The 18,083-nt window shown below is 38.1% G+C and overlaps 1 protein-coding gene across 2 annotated transcripts in view; it reads right to left on the reverse strand.

Moving 5' to 3' along the window:
• Positions 1-2,614: 2,614 nt before the first annotated feature.
• The window catches only part of LOC136250766 (RCC1 and BTB domain-containing protein 1-like), a 123,927-nt gene continuing 108,458 nt past the window's right edge, over positions 2,615-18,083 (reverse strand). For both annotated transcript variants that reach the window (XM_066043054.1, XM_066043055.1), the window contains 3 exons: positions 13,571-13,668; positions 5,851-5,981; positions 2,615-3,023 (listed from right to left, as the gene is read on the reverse strand). In XM_066043054.1, coding sequence (XP_065899126.1) covers positions 2,883-3,023; positions 5,851-5,981; positions 13,571-13,668 — 370 coding nt within the window. In that variant the 3' untranslated portion in view covers positions 2,615-2,882. The remainder of the gene's footprint in view (positions 3,024-5,850; positions 5,982-13,570; positions 13,669-18,083) is intronic.

Below are 18,083 nucleotides of genomic sequence, written 5' to 3' on the forward strand. Positions count from 1 at the left end.
ACCTGTAGAGAGTTCAGCTAGAAACAAATCACCCTGTAGAGAGATCAGCTAGAAGAGGTCACCTTGTAGAGAGTTCAGCTACAAAGAAACCATCAGGTGGAGAGTTCAGCTACAAAGAAATCACCCTGTAGAGAGTTCAGCTACAAAGAAACCGTCATGTAGAGAGTTTAGCTACAAAGAAAGCACCATGTAGAGAGTTTAGCTGCAAACAAATCACCTGTAGAGAGTTCAGCTAGAAACAAATCACCCTGTAGAGAGATCAGCTAGAAGAGGTCACCTTGTAGAGAGTTCAGCTACAAAGAAACCATCAGGTGGAGAGTTCAGCTACAAAGAAATCACCCTGTAGAGAGTTCAGCTAGAAGAAGTCACCTTGTAGAGAGTTCAGCTACAAAGAAACCATCATGTAGAGAGTTCAGCTACAAAGAAACCACCATGGATGTAGAGAGTTTAACTGCAAACAAATCACCTGTAGAGAGTTCAGCTAGAAGAAGTCACTTTGTAGAGAGTTCAGCTACAAAGAAACCATCATGTAGAGAGTTCAGCTACAAAGAAAGCACCATGTAGAGAGTTTAGCTGCAAACAAATCACCTGTAGAGAGTTCAGCTAGAAACAAATCACCCTGTAGAGGGATCAGCTAGAAGAGGTCACCTTGTAGAGAGTTCAGCTACAAAGAAACCATCATGTAGAGAGTTCAGCTACAAAGAAACCACCATGGATGTAGAAAGTTTAGCTGCAAACAAATTACCTGTAGGGAGTTCAGCTAGAAACAAATCACCCTGTAGAGAAATCTTAGCTAGAAGAATTTATCTTGTAGAGAGTTCAGCTACAAAGAAACCATCCTGTATATAGTTCAGCTATATTTTAAGTCACCCAGTAGAGAGATCAGCTGCTAAAAAATATACTGTGGGGAATAATGGGCATGTAATAAATATATGTATATAATTTGTATAATTACTAATAAAATCAAAAACAATTGAAGTATTAAAAATCTTCTATAAGTTCTTTTCTTCTTCCTGTGGTAAATAAAAAAAACACATGGGTTAAAAAAGCCCCAAAGCCAGCCATAGGCTGGCTTTGCAGTATACAAATACAAAAAGAAGTGATATCTAATCAAAAACAGCCAAGCTGTAAAAAAAGGTGCAGCCCCCAAAAAGGCCATGGTGAAAAAGATGTGAAATCCAAGGTGGCGGCCAAGAAATGGCTGTGATGGTAGGTTAATGGTAAAAATTTTAATAACGACAATTCAGGTGAATTTTGTGCCACTTGGTCTTGGCATCAAATTCACCTGAATTGTCGTTATTAAAATTTTTACCATTAACCTACCATCACAGCCATTTCTTGGCCGCCACCTTGGATTTCACATCTTTTTTCACCATGGCCTTTTTTGGGGCCGCACCTTTTTTTACAGCTTGGCTGTTTTTGATTAGATAATATGTAACAAGTTATATTTAAAAAGTAACTGTCCCAACACTGCAAATAGTCATATCAAAGAGGCAAATGTGTGCCCAATACGTTGTAAACATGTTTGTGCACTTGAATCGTCTATATTAATGTACGAAGTATTTCTAAAGCCTCATGCATAACTCACTTGTCCTAGCCCACTTTTTGAAACAGTTCCAGTGTTTAATAAAGGGCTTCACAGCGCTGCTGAATGTTTGGGCAGTTGGCTCATGTAACAATATAATTAACAAGAAACAAGGGCTCAGGTGAACAGTTGAATGTAAACTGACTATATAGGAACCATCCCTTCAATATGAAATTTATCTTTCAAGTTTACAGTGCATGTATGGAGATAGGTATGTATCATACCCTTATACACTGCATGATTTGAGGTATAATGTAGATTATATGAAAACAATGCTAATTCAGATATCGAAACATTACTACAATAGATATTGAAACATTACTACAATTATATAGTGCACGCATGCTTAAGTGATATTGAAGCTAGATAGTAAATCAATGCAAAACTTTAGCAATAAAGAGATGTACATATACCCAATAGTAAAGAGCCATAGCATCGCTGCTGCATGCCGAGAAGTCATGTTGTTTATGCAATTCTATAGCTCTTTATATGGCAAAAACAGAACTATTAAACAATCAGTTTATGTAAACACGTAGGTGGTGGAGCAAGCCAAAGGGTAGGTGGGATAACTTTGGCATTAAAAGTTGCATTCTGTAAATGCTATCTCACTAGGGTCCTGTGAGAATACTTAAAGCCTGGGGGTCATAAACATGTAGCTAAAACGTGAATGCAGAAAAAATCCCAGACCCAGTGGTGACTTGATTCCCAGCAACATGCAGTCTAGGCATGTGCCAAAGGAGCCACAATAGCTGGTATCTGAGATCTTCTCTGCATTCAACCTGTACTAAAGTTTGAAGCATACACAGATGTACAGATTCCAATGTGGGTGCTCTGTGCCTCCAGGCAAATCTTAAGATTTTAGAAACTTCAAGACAGTAATGTTGCTACATAGTTAAATTAAGTTGTTTACTGTTTAACAGATAAATATGTGATTGACTACTCTATTAGAGTATGTCACTTATATATACTCAGTGTATCATGTGCATACAGTATATATACTAATGCTGTATTATTATATTTACAGCTGCATAACTCTTCTAATTGGGCTCACTACATAAAATACATAACAGATTTATAAACACATGCATGTGCTTGCATATTAAAATGTTTTGGTAATTAACAAACAAGTAACATACCACATCATAAATTATTATGTTAAACAGCTGCTTGTAAAAAAATTTTAAAAGTTAAACCTATTAACTACTTCTTTACTATCAGTCTAAATCACAAAAACTAATGCTAATGTAGCCTACTAAACTAAAATAGCATCCCTGAGTATTATCACATGTTTACAAATTCAAGTTTTCATAATGCTTTCCTCTGCAGCCATTCTGACAAGTTTTGCCATCAATTCCTTATCAAATGAGTCATATGCTTTGCTCTTCACAACAGCCGTCATATGATTCAGGGCATACTTGAAGCACTTTTCTTCTAAATCCTAAACAGTGGAAGAGCTAGGTTCATGTAGTATCAATACATACCATATATATATTTTTATAGTTATAACATGGTTACGAGGGATATGACAAAAATATATGCATGAGTGCCTGCAGGCACAAGTGCATATATTTTTGTCATATCCCAAGTAATCATGTTATAACTGTTATATTCTACACCCCAGTAAATGAAAGTGAAATAGCACCTGTTGAAGATCGAAATCAGTAGGAATCCTAGACGTTTTAGACTCTTTAGCAGTGCCACGCCCATCTACTCGCAACTCAGTGAAAGAGACAAGAGTTAGTGAAGGAGACAAGAGTTCATTGAAAACCCTTCTCCTTGCTCACAGTACTCAGGTGAATAATTCTTGGTTGGTTTAGGCGCTTGGTATTAGAGACTTGTTTACCGTTTAGATAAGGATTTCGTGGAATGTACCATATAGTAATGCTATGGTAAGCGTAGCCACAAAGCATGGTATATCACTTATATACCACAGTTTGCTGTGATATATCAGCTATATACCACAACATGACACTTTTGATCTCAACCACAGGTGTAGTATAATAGGCACATTCAGTACATGTGTGCATACAGTGTTTGATACAAGGTGGACCACTTCCACAGTCGTAAAATTTCCACAACCACAATGACATGATCATACACTAGTACTGTATACTTGGGGTTATGAAAGTTTGGGTTTTCCTGATCACCATACTCACTTCTCTTCCATGACAGCTTGCTATAGGCATAAAATTAGCCCAAACATGCCTTCAGAGAGACTCAAAATACTTGAAACAAGTTGTTAGCTTATTTATTATTTAACATAATTTTTTAACCAACTAACTAATTAACGGATGTCTTCAGCCAAGCATAACTTGATGTTAAGGACTTGATTTCTTCACCTTTCAAAGCTGCTTAGGTGCAGTGTGCCTACTGCAGCAGCGATAATGCATCATCATGGACCTATAGTTACCTTTGTCTTTGTGGCCCATTTCTTTTTCTCCAGCGTGTAGGTGATAATTTGCAAGTAGCACATAATGGCTTCCTTGTGCTGATACCACATTTATAATGAAAGCCATCTGCAATGTCCTTTGTGACTGGATTGATTGCAGACTGTTCATTGTTTGTAGTAGATGGAACATAGCTGAAAACTAAGCAGAATGGTCACTTAGCTTTTCAGTAATAAATAGTTTAGGAGCACTTTCATGTTTAAATGTGGAATTTGGCTGGCTAAAAAACTGAAGAATAGCCACTAGTATAGTTTTACATAAAGCCAAACTCCCTTGTTTTGTAACTTTCTATTTCTATGACCCCTATACTCAAATTACAACTCCTATTGTTATAAACACGTATGACTATGACTACTTTATTAGAGTATCTCAATCTCCCAGCTCGTCTTGAATGAGCTATGTAATAGAGTAAGAAGCATGGTTTGCCATGTCTAGTTTTCTACAGCAAAACTGTAGCTGATTGCAGCTGGGCGTGGTCACGAAGTGCACTTATTGCTAAGTGCAAGGCATATGTTTTAATTGCTTAGGTGAGTGGTTGGATCAGCAATCGCTGTATACTAGGTCTTATAAGTGCAGCTACACATACCTACTCCACCTACAGTGGCTTAAGCATTTCAAATGGTTTTGTGGCATCTCTAAAGAAAGTGTAGATGTGTGGAAAATAAATGCCTTGGTATGGTTTCCTTGCATGAAGTAGAAGACCATGTAATTGAAGATAAAAGAAAGGCAAAGGGTTGAAGGCAGATATTTGTTGGAACCAGAAAAAGGCATATGCCACCAGTAAGTTTGTTATTGTGGTGTGAAATGGTGGTCATACGCTGCTTTGCTTGGCCTCTAGCCTTGTGACTGTGGTCAAGCAGTGAGGGAGTGAGTCAGGCAGACCTAAATACTGTACTGTTTGATGAGTTACTGTAAGAGATTGAACTGTTTTGTTTGTTAGTGTGATTTTTGTAATGGTGATTTTTGTAGTTGCGTAACTTGTAGAGTAGGCACATTTTGTAGGTGTTGTAATGCTGCTTTAGGAATTTTGATTTTGTTGTTGTGTACTGTAAGGTTAGGAATTTTTGTTTGTTTTTCTGCATGCATGCTTTGTAATATAGGATAGAATTTTGTGCATAGTTTTGTACCTATAAATACTTTGAATCAATGAATAAAAGTTTAGTTTTTTTTGTTAGTCAAAGCTCAGTGAACTATTTACGAGTAAAGTCCAGCGTGACAGAGTTAGCCCCGCTGTGACAGTTACACACCATTTGAGAAACTGCTATATAGGCATGTATATGAAAGAAATTTTTGATAGCTAAAATTTCATCCATTTTATTAAAATTCCAAGGTCTTGCAAATAAATGGACACTTTCCTTGTAAGATGGATTTTTCAAATTAAACTTGCAAATCATTTTCTCTGGGAGGGGAAAAGATATTAAGCTTTAAACAACAGTTACAGTAACAAGACATAACAATAAACAACGTTTTGTTACTGTACAACTGTAACATACTCATTGGCTAAAGCTGTTGATTTGCAGAAAAAACAAGAATGATCAAATGTTATCTACAATAATAATCCCTCGATTATTGTGACCATGTTCATGCTAATGCATGACAGACATTAAGAGGGAGATATATAATAATAGGTAAAACCAACTCTTTTTTATGACATAGCATCTGACATCATACATACTTCAAACCAGCCAGAAATCTGCTTCTAGCATGGAGCACAATTTCATTTTCTATAGTTATGTAACTATGAACACATTGCATTTAGTGATATAACAATGTAATGTCACTGTATGGTACCAAAGTGATAATGAAGTTTTACCTAACCTTTAGCTTATAAGTCCTCGCCAAGCTGATTAACTCCAGAGCATTGTCAACTGTTATCCCATGGAAGATGAGAGATTCACACCTTTCCTTAAGGGAATCCTCACAATGCATGTGAGCTATCCTCATCACCTCTGAAGTAACAAAGTTACATATGTAAGTTGTGTTAAATAATGAAAAAGGGATAAGTGGCAAATAATAAAAAAAATATTTGCACTTATACTCCAGCGGTGAACAGTGATCCAACAACATACTGTACTTGTGACCGGTCTTATAGCCCTTCCAATTAGCACAACTTGGCAACCAATAACTTGCCTTGCAAATACAGACTGCCAGCTTAAAGCTGTTGCATAGTAGAAAAGTATGAAAAAGTTTCAAAGTAGATTTATTACAGACATAAAAAGTTATGAATTTTAAAACTTGGATATCTGGAAAGGATAAAAGACTGGTTTTGCTAGAATGGGTTGCATTCCACTACTTTATTCATTATCTATGCAAAACAGCCAAGCTGTGAAAAAAGGGTGCGGCCTCCAAAAAAGCCAGGGTGAAAAAAGATGTGAAATCAAAGGTGGCGGCCAATAAATGGCTGTGATGGTAGGTTAATGGCAAAAATTTAATAATGACAATTCAGGTGAATTTGTGTTGCCTTCTGCTAGAATTCGGCACCAAATTCACCTGAATTGTCATTATTAAAATTTTGCCATTAACCTTCCATTACAGCCATTTCTTGGCTGCCACCTTTGATTTCACATCTTTTTTCACCCTGGCTTTTTTGGAGGCCACACCCTTTTTTCACAGCTTGGCTGTTTTTGCATAGATATCATTTCTTTTTGTATTTGTATACTCCAAAGCCAGCCTGTGGCCAGCTTTGTAGTTCTTTTACTTGTCTTTTTCTGCGGAAAGGAGACGACATCAAGACCTGAATTCTATGGATACTTTTTATAATGGTGCATCTTTTACAAAGATTAACGCTGTATGAAAATCATCACACGTCCTTTCTCCTACAGGTAGACAACTATGTAGCAGAAATCTCCACAAGGTAATTTGTTTTTAGCTGAAGTCTACAGGGTGACTTGTTTGTTGCTGAACTCTACAGGGTGATTCGTTTGTAGCTGAACTCTCTATAGGGTGATTTGTTTGTAGTTGAACTATCTATGGGATGACTTATTTGTAACTGAACTCTCTACAGGGTGATTTATTTATAACTGAAGTCTACAGGGTGCCTTGTTTATTGCTGAACTCTCTTCAGGGTGACTTATTTGCAGTTAAACTCTCTACAGGTGACTTGTTTGTAACTAAACTCTCTACAGGGTGATTTTTTTTTGTAGTTGAACTCTCCAGGGTGACTTATTTGTAAGCGAACTCACTACAGGGTGACTTGTTCATAGTTTAACTCTCTCCAGGGTGACTTATTTGTAACTGAACTCACTACAGGGTGACTTGTTTGTAGTTGAAGTATCTACAGGGTTACTTATTTGTAACTGAACTCTCTACAGGGTGATTTATTTGTAGATGAACTCTCTACAGGGTGACTTGATTGTAGTTGAACTCTCCTTTGGGTAACTTGTTGTTAGCTGAACTATCTACATGGTGACTAGATTGTAGCTGAAGAAAGATTTATTATGAAGCTGAATGTTCTATTAGGGTGACTGCACTATTAGAGTATATCTCAATCGCACACTTGTTACACCTAGTTGACTTTCGTAGTGTAACTTGGTGGTTTTTCATGTGATTCCTTATAAACCACTAAAAGCTTGTTCTAAAACAACTGATCTACTTCTGTACCTATTTTCAGCTGATTCCATAAGCTAGTTTGCTTGGTAGGCGTGACAAGTAATACTTTTTAATTAGCAAAACTCGATCATGCGCTTTTTACACATAGTTGGTGTTTTTGTTATAACTCCATGACTGTTAATGCGATTTCTTTCAAATCACAAAAGGTTTGCACTATGATAGTTACTCCATGTGCAGACTGATTTCAAACAAGTCTGTCCAGTGGTTCACCCTAGAGGCATGACAACAAATTGCCTTTGGATTTTTGAAAAATCATGCATAACTCCCTTGTTCTTTGTCTGATCTATACCAAAATTCGACTATAAATGTGCAGTATTACGTTTCTACTGCCCTCCAAATTTTAAGTAAATCGACCAAAGTACGTGTGAGTTATTACAATTTTTCTAAAGTGTGCGAGATGATAAGAAAAAGATTAAGAAAAATATGAAGAAAATAAGACAAACTTTGAAAGCGCGTATCTCAGTGATGGATGGGCGGATTCACTTCAAATTTGGAAAGGGTGGTGCCCTACCCCAAGGGAGTTTCCACAGCAAAAATGGTTAATTTCCATCCTGCTATTACCGAGCTATGGATGCGTGAAAATGGTAAAGACATGTAGCTACTCTAGAATCCTTGCCAATGAAGTTGGCTGACTGCCCACAATAGCCAACCCATGTGGCTACGTGGCTATAATGAATACACCACAAACCGTATTCACATTTTATGGCACTTGCTACCATCTGTAATTGGTCACAATTGCATACGTTCAACCACATAAAACTTTTCTAAATATTTATTTTTATTATGGGTCATCTGAAAAAGAATTTCCTTCAAGTATTTACATCATTCAATGTAAAGTACTTATTAGTAGCATCAATTCATGAAAGAATTGCTGAAATTGCTATTTTGTGCATCTGTTGTGACTCAATTAATGTATCATGCAATACTGTAGTACTGTATACTGTAGGAATCATGAAGGTTCGTACTTTTCCATGAAAAGCATTGACCAGAGACCAGCTTCACATTACCTTTATGGTGCCTTGGCAGTAATGGTTAGGTATAATCAAGCCGAAAAGTGCCCAGAAACACTTTTAATAAGTTGTTACAAAATTAATTTTATTTGTTTAGTAGAGTTGTTTGCTGGCTGACTTATGTACTGATGTCTTCAGACAAGTGTAACAGTCCCTTAAAAATCTGGCACCATTCTTTCCTTTGATGGAGTTCATTATGTTGAATAAGTTAACAAACAAGTAGAGGAAAACTTAGAAATTTACAAGCTATTACAATAAAAGTGCTGCTTGCAAGCCATTTTAGGGTATCACCATCCAAAGTACAATTTAATTCCTACTGTTATGGACAGTGATTAACCTTTGAATTCTGACTTTTGTTCAGTGACGTAGATCTCTGTGTTGGTAGGACACAAGAGCAAACAAAAAAAAGGTTACAATCTGTCTACAATGGCAGCCCTTCACCAACTATATACAAAGTACATAAAGATTCTTATTTATAACTGCATAATTTGTTACACTGCTTCTCTGAATAGTGTGATTGCTTTATAAGAGTGACTGGCTGCTCTATTAGAGATTAGAGTATCCTGATCTCACATACAAATACCTCTGGTATGGTACCCCTTGGTAGGGCACCAAAATTCTTTGATATGGCACAGGCCGGCCTAGACCCGCCTCTAGATACGCCACTGCTTTTGTTATATAGATTGTGGGTTCTGTAGTGTATGCTCACTTGTGTATCATTCATTGGGTTTAAACAATTGTTACAGTATCTCTTGTGTTCCAACTAACACTACTCTATACAATTGATTTTGTAACAGAATACTACTCCCATTTGCTGTACTCATCATTGGTGCTGTGGCCAAAATGTTGCCTAAAGACAGATGAACTGCAATGTGTTAATGTTAAGAGATGGAGCTGCAAGGCTAGCAATGAAGCTACTGGTGGAGGTGGAGGAAGCTATGTCATGCAAACTGATTATTGTCAATTCAGGAAGTGTCACAGAAATGCACAGGTTGGCATTTACCACAACACACACAGTTCAGAATGAAGAGAAACCTGATTATTTATTTTATTTATCAAGGCTTTACAGCACAAGTGCTGAAGGTCTGTAGGACACCTGGTCCTACAGCTTGCTCAAAGACTTTAGCTACATTATCACACTGGACAATGGCATTTCCGACACCATTCAGACTGAAGAAGAACTAAAGACCAAGCTTACTGACATGGATTTCTACCTATCAGAGCTAGACGAGAAGATTGCTATTGTAGAAGTCTAGAAGAGTATATTTAGAAGGATAGCCACTCCCCAGTGATGTTAACACAGGACACCCACACCCTGACATCCCACCCACCCTCAATTACAGATTTTTGATGACATATTCAATGCCAGACAATAATCACAGTGACTGATCCTGTAAGTGTGTTGACTGTGTTAATTTACATAGTCTTTCCAAATTAATACTGCCAAAGGGAACCCACTCCTAAGGGTGGTAGGACATGACATCACAATAGTTGCTTGATGTGTGCATACTGTACATATTGCCATAGGGCTTACCAAGAAACCATAAAGTTTAACATGGTATGTATTGTTAAACACTAAAGTAGAAGTTGTTTCATCTACTGAAATGTATTCCCTTTAACTGATGACAATTATAACTCTTTTAAGAGAAAGATTTGGTCAACAGTACGAACTAGCTTAAGCCCTACTAAATGTGCCATTTCCATCCAGCAGCCTTGATAGCTTACAAATCTCTCTACAACACTACTCATAGTTACATAAGATCACTTTCCTCTTTTAAGAAATTATTCTCACGGTATTCTTCTGACTCTCATTCTTACTGCCACCTGATGTTAAGGCATGTATGGCCTGGGATCCCTATGACACCAAGTTGATTTAATAGCCAGCATCCTAAGGTTAATTGTTGAGGTTGGTCAATACTTTAGCAGAAGAACCAGTATGCCAACAGCTAGCTCATTCTACACATATGAAAAGGATCCTTTGTAAGGGGATGCACAAACCCAACTTGTGCACCACATGTGCAGTCTCATACCCCAAAGAGTGCCTCACTTTCATGAAAAATACAGACATATGGTTCAATCGCTTGGCACACCACAAGGTGTCTCAATGTTAATCTAAATTTACATGCAGAGAATGCCATTTGAAGCATCACACCAGCCTCTACCGTGCTTTCACCACTGACATTGAGGCTTGTCCACATACACAACCCATCCATCACTCACTACTACAGATCTATAGTTCCCCACACATCAAACAGTGACTGCCACAGCTCAAGCAGTTAGTGCTACTACTCAGAGTGAAGAAACATCCACTGCTGCAGCCACTGTCACTTACTACAATTTCCATAAGCATGTGCTGGTGGCTGAAGATTGCTATTGCAAATGTTATAGTTTGGCAAACCGTAGAGGAACACATTTTATTTGTTCAACCATAGCTATTGCAAATGTTATAGCAAAGGCGCTCAGCATTCCTTCATTACATAGGAATTACAAATTTCGGCTTTCAAGAGGCTAGCAGTAACATGTGTGCCTATCCAAATTGTGAACAAGGACCAAATACCTGTGTCCTTTTTAATTGTACCAAAACTTGTTGCTCCAGTTTGCAACAGTGTTTGAGCTCACCTTGGTAAGTTTCCTTACATCAGGGATTGCTATTAGCTCAAGTTGCCAGTAATGAAATTTTCACATTTCCATTTTAAATGGAGTTAATTTAAATCTATGGCTGAATTGGAACACGCAAAATTAAATAAAGATTTGATATGAGATTGCCATTAACATAACCAAAACCACAGCTATGCTGTTTCCCCATCAGTGCATTGCCATGATGACACCTACTTGACCTATACTACACATGTTGTATGTGCTTAGTTAAATGCCATGGCTAGTGTCAAAAATCAGTGCAGCTAGTATTCAAGGTCAGTCACTATTCGAGGGCAACATTTATAACATAAGTAGGTCTTAAAAGTGCGACGACTATTCAATATAGCATCAAAAACTGTTAGAGTATGTACTTACTTTATTTCATGGTTTGGTAGCTCTGGTACATTTCACCATGATGTGTACTAAAGGAATCAGCAGATGAATGGTATGGCCTTAAGATACTTGATGTAGAACAACTATTGCTCTTTTCTTTACCAAGAACAGTACTCAATAATACTGCAGGATTCACCTTTCTAACCTAAGTAAATACCTTAGAATAATCAAAAGAGTACGCATTCAAATAATAGCTGCAGCTTTTATTTAAGGGAAACGTTTATTCTCTGTCTTTAAGGGCACAGTACATTCACTATCTAAATGCAGCAACTATAAATGTGTGACATTTAACCAAGGAAATATGGTATTTGTTGATGCCAGTTCACATGCTTATGGAATGGTAGTTTGTCTCCAACAAGGCACTCAAAGTCAAGAGTATCACCCCTTAAGCAACACTCTCTACCAACAGTACCAAGGCTAGAGTTAATGGCTGATATATTTGGTACAAGACTGTATAGCTTATCTCCACATCTATCAATACTGGTACTAATGTTCGTTTTTGGTCCAAACAGCCAGATTGTCCTTTTCTGGATTACCAACAAGAAGACACTCAAGCCATTTGTTAACTACAGTAAACTTTGCTGTAGAGTGGTCTCAAGTTATTTGTAAAGTGGGTTTGGTTTGTATTCGAAAATGCAGTGAACCACTTGTGAATATGCTACAGCACTATGTCTCACCTTAAACCAAAATTTCTCAACTTATAGGATGGCAAGGGTGACAAATCGCTTCCATCTGAGTGCTGTAGGATGTAAAATTGGACACATGGCTTTCATCATGTGAGCAGTAATAAACTTCCATAATCGGTTTCAGCTTGAGTTTTTAGAGCTCCCACATCTAGACCATGGTACACTAAAATGTACCATGATTTAACTTCAATGTACTAGGGTTTATAAGATATATACCCTGAACTTTGCCTTTGAAGTTAGGTGGATAACGCTGGAGCTTGTTATTCACAACACTGTATATATGTTTAGTAATTGTATCCGCAAATAAATGGGGATATTTTGCAACTTTTGATAGAGGGCTGTTGTGAATGCATCCTCCACATCGTATCATGTTATTGCTGTCAAGAAATCATTTTGCTTGTCTTACTAGTGGCAAGATATTTTAACGTGACTGTATATTGGCAATTTCCTTGGCAAACACAGTGTGTTGGGTGTTGCATATCCATTTCAGTTTAGCTTGTGTTAACTCAGATACTGTTAGAGATCCTGTATGTCATGATGAACTACGTAGGTTGCCTCGTATTATTAATAAATCAAGACACATAGGCTGTGGCAGCTAGCACCTTGTTTAACTCACTAAACCTAGCTTGGCATATCTAAAGGTGATGGAGTCCAGTACTTGGTGATTTGGTGGTGTTAGTGATGGTGTCTCAAGCTCCTCATCTAAATCTAGAGTAGAATTTCAGGTTGTGGACACACTGGCCATTTGGATGGTGAGTTCAGCCAAGTTAGGCCATTCCTCCATTGAACAGATGAATTTCACTGTTGGAAAGTAATCCCTCTAGTGAGTAAATCAGCCGAATTATCCAGTATTTTCATGATGCTGAGATTGATTGTATTTTGTTGACAATCATAAGTCCAGTCTAACTACGTATTTCATCATGATTGGACAAAGTTGAGCTGAAGGTAAAGAAAGCTGCCCATGGCCACGTGAAAATACCAGCAGTCCCACAAGATACACAAGGAGACTGTTGCTGTACCTTGATAGTTTTTCATAACAAAATACAACTTGATGTAACATATGTTACTTTCATTTGGAATAACTGTAAATTATTAAATTGCTAAAACGTTTATGTTGTATCGATCAAGTAACTTGCCCAACACACTAGTACCGTGTATACATCATATATTCACATTATTTGCTAAATTTAATGAAAAACATACCTACTGCATCTGTTGGAGTAACATCAATCTCATTGGTGTATAAATACTGCAAATATGCTTTGTAGTATTTAAACTCGAACTCCTTTATTACTTTGCTTCTAGAGTGTAATAATGAAGACTAGTTGGTATATCCATATAATTACAAGGTACAGTAATATTTCAATTAGATACAAAAACTACTTTACAAGTACATATATATATATATACAACATGCATAACTAGATTTGCAAAAGAGATCTTCACACATACACACACGCACACGCATACGCACACACACACACACACACACACACACACACACACACGTGCACACATACACTTAGTCACTAGGTAGCAGCCCACAGTACAGTGAACTGTGATGGCAGAATTCTAGGATTCCTCCTGAATCAGTAACAAGTTGCTAGCGCCACAAAAGTTACAATGTCTTGTTAAGTCACTGTTTCTCCTGAAGCATCGACCACAAGCACAGTAAAAAGTCCCTAGGTTGGAAAAAACATTAGCAGCACAAGTAATTGTCCCTCTGTTTTGTGCCAGAGCATCAACAGCACTGGAGCACATCTCTGACCACTGCTTATGATCCTAACACAACTGGAAGAGATGGCATCAACAATTACAAATATCACCAGAAGCTTCTAACAGCGATCGAATGTTCCAGGAACAAATTTGTAAGTTACAATAATTTCTAAAGTGTTTCCACGCCATAGCTAAAAAAGTACTTAGTGAAGCTAGCAAAACTTGTCACTCTCTCATGCAAAACACGGACTTCCTTTGGATTGCAAGTCCCAGGAAGGTAGAACCACAATTAATATCTGGAACACAATTCCACACGATACCAAATGTGGCTATATAGTTGGCTTTCTGCAGTGTTTGAATCTCCAGTAAACAACAAATGCTGCCCAGGGGTCTCCACGTGGAGGTGTCAACTAACGACATAGTTTTAATACCCCCCCCCCCCCCCCCCCCCCCCACACACACACACACATAATTGTTAAATTTAGCCTCAAACCAGTCAGGAATGCTGTTCTTTCCTGGAAACACAGCATACATATCAGTGGCGGATACAGGGGGTTGCAATGTTTCAGCTGAAACCCCCTCTAAAAATACCACGCTCCTCTAATTGGGGCAAGCCTGAGCGAGCCCCGCACAGATCAGTAGTCATTCGACTGCGGTACAAGCATCGCGTTCCTGAAAATTTATGTAATGAAACATGGCTTAATTTCCATATTCGGTTCGCACTATCAACCATCACATGATGAATATACGCTGTAGATTACTGATGCTCCAAATATGGTTCTCGCTATCGACCATCACACGATGAATATATGCTGTAGATTACTGATGCTCCAAATATGGTTCGTACTATCGACCATCACACGATCAATATACACTGTAGATTATTGATGCTTCAAATACTAATCGACCATCCCCTGGATGAAAGAGGACAGAGGGGAATGGAAAGTGCTACTGTTGAGCGCTCGTTCGAAAGTCAAGATGACAGATGTAGACGAAGGCGTAGAGACCTGTATAGGCAAAAACGTGATAAAGAAACTTTACAACAGAAACAAACAAGAAGAGCCAGACAAAAAGAATACCACAGACAGAGAATAGCTGAGATGATACCGGAACAGCACAATAGTTTATTACTACAAAGAAGAGAAAGGTATTGCCAAAGAAGATGTAATGAGCCCTTGCCTGATAACTAGTCATTTGCTACCAACCATCAATTTCCCCCCTTTGATATAATGAACTTCATGATGATAATCACACATTATACCTTCTCAAATATTTGCTCAGGCTTGCCCCTCAATGCTTTTAGTATCTGTCTAGTTTATTTACAATTCGTGTGGGTGACGATTCGTGATCGTGTGGGTGATAACAATAGTGTGTTATATTAGGACTTTTTCTACTGGCCAAACTTCATACTCAGTTTGCCTTTGAAATCAGCATTATGTCGTTCAACAGCAGGTGGTGACCTTTTTTTTGGTCTTCGACTTAAAGCTAGGCTGAAGTTGCAATTCCAGAGTGGAACTCCCCCTTCAAAAAGTCTAGATCCGCTCCTGACAGTTATTGAAAACTTACTCAACCTGAAAACCCCTCTGAAAATTTCTAGATCCACCACTACATATGTTCATAAGTTACAACCACACACATACAACTATACAGACACAAGCAGAAACAATTACTAAATCATGGCACATACAGAACAATTACACATTAAATCAAGGTTGTATACACAAATATGAAAATAAATCATCCCGGAAAGTTGCTGATTGTAAAACACCATTTGGGATAAGCATTCCGCCACAGTGTTGCTTGGAATTTTAAAAAAAATATTGATTGAAAGAAAGGCTACATTTTGGAGGATGAGTACAAGTGACATAATTATTGGTGCTGACGTCCAAATTAATGTTATGGGTGGAACTAATGGGATATGCTGTGGCTGAAAATATTGATGATACACTGCACATAGTGAGCGATATTGATATTGGATCATACTGACCAGAGATAGCCACTAAAAAGTATGAATATGGTGTGAGACATGACCATACTTTACGGTCAGTAGGAAGGTGCCTACTTTGGCACATTAGGTAAAACAATTATTTTGTTCAATACCAAAGTAGGGACTTTCCCACTGAGCAATGCTGTAATGCCATTATTCACCTCTTGTTTCACTACTTTTTATTTCATATATCCCTATTTCATTTTTAAATTAAAAATACTAGTTTGTTTAGCTTTTGTTATAGCACAGCTAGCTACAGTGTAACTTGTGGCTGTTCTGTTGACTGTAACTTGTGACTGTTGGATTAAGGTGACTGTTGTATTAGAGTATGTCGAGGTGTGCAGCTAGCTAGACCAATAAGGAGTGAGGTCATCTTGTTTACTGTTAGGCACATAACTAGATTATTAAGAGGTGTGGTCTCCGTACACTAGCTATCACTATTAGTCCATCTAGATCTTTATTTGATGGGTGTGGTCACAAATCTATCATGAACAGGATCCCAATCGCAAAGTTGCAGATATCTAGCTAGTAGCTATACCTCTTATAGTAACGCCAGGACTGAAGCGCTTCCGAAATCCAGCTCTGAAATAATTCTGTAGAGTCTAAGTATGCTGCAGAAAGAAAGTGTTGATATGGAAAATTAATGCCTCAATATGGCTTTGTTAGATGAAGAAGAAGACAAGCAACCTGATTGAAGATAAAAGAAAAGACAAGGCACAGAGGGCCTACACTTGTTGGAACACTAAAACGCACATCCCAAATGCATGGTGAGTTGTTATTGTGGCATAAAATGGGGGCCGTGCACTGCTTTGTTTGGGCTCTAACCTTGCGACTGTGGTCAGTCAGGCAGTGAGGCAGTTAGACTTAAATTCTGAGTTTTATCGATCAAAAAAAAAATCTATATCTGGCCACCTGTAAGTGTTTTGTTGTGTTTAATGCTATATTATATATTATACAAGCATAAGGAAAAATTAGGAATTTTAAGTTTGATTAGGGATCATGGGAACATAGAAAATTTAGGGATCATAGAAAAAAGTAGGGAAACAAGGGAGGTCACCTACACCTGCAGATATACTAGTGAACATTTAATCCCTAATTCAGTCTTGGTCTTGGGGTATAGACTGAATTAGAGATTAAATATTCACTAGTATATCTGCAGGTGTAGGCAACCTCCCTTGTTTCCCTACTTTTTTTCTATGATCCCTAATCGAACTTAAAATTCCTAATTTTTCCTTATGCTTGTTTGTTTACTTTTTTGTAACATTATTATGACTGGTGAACCCATGCATACCACATCAAAAGAAAGAAAGAATGGTGCCAGAATTAATGTTTTTGTCAGAACGCACGCCCCAGCTATCAAATACGGCTTTTAAAGTGCAGTGGCCATTATGCTTTGCTTTCAGCTATGTTCAGCCCGTTACACAGCGCTACAGATGAAAAACAGCAGAAGTGCCTCTGCAACAATCCAATCACCACGAATATACGACAATTTGTGTGCCCTAACTATCAAAAAAAAAAACTATCAATTACTGCCTTGAAAGTGCAGCAGCCATTAGCTTTGCTTTCAGCTATGTTCAACCCGTTACACAGCATTATAAACGAAGAACAGTGTTAGAACTGTCTCTGCAATCAATCCAGTCACCATGGAGAATATGGACAATTTCTGTTTACAAACATACTATAGGGAAGCCATGCATCACGCTACCACGAATCGACACCTTGGGCTGCCAGCAAATAAATGAGACACAAAGGAGGACAAGGGTAAGTACATGAAGCATGCATTGTACGTACTGCGGTATGCCAAAAGGCACGTCTCAGGACAGAGCAATGTACAACAGTGAAAAAATCAAGCCCATAGCCTTAGCCGTTATCGAGTTACACTTGCCTGAAGGCATTAGGAAAGCAAACAGGCAGGCAGGCAGGCAGGCAGGCAGGCAGGCAGGCAGGCAGGCAGGCAGGCAGGCAGGCAGGCAGGCAGGCAGGCAGGCAGGCAGGCAGGCAGGCAGGCAGGCA

Source organism: Dysidea avara, chromosome 3, assembly GCF_963678975.1.
Source record: "Dysidea avara chromosome 3, odDysAvar1.4, whole genome shotgun sequence".
Taxonomy (NCBI): domain Eukaryota; kingdom Metazoa; phylum Porifera; class Demospongiae; order Dictyoceratida; family Dysideidae; genus Dysidea; species Dysidea avara.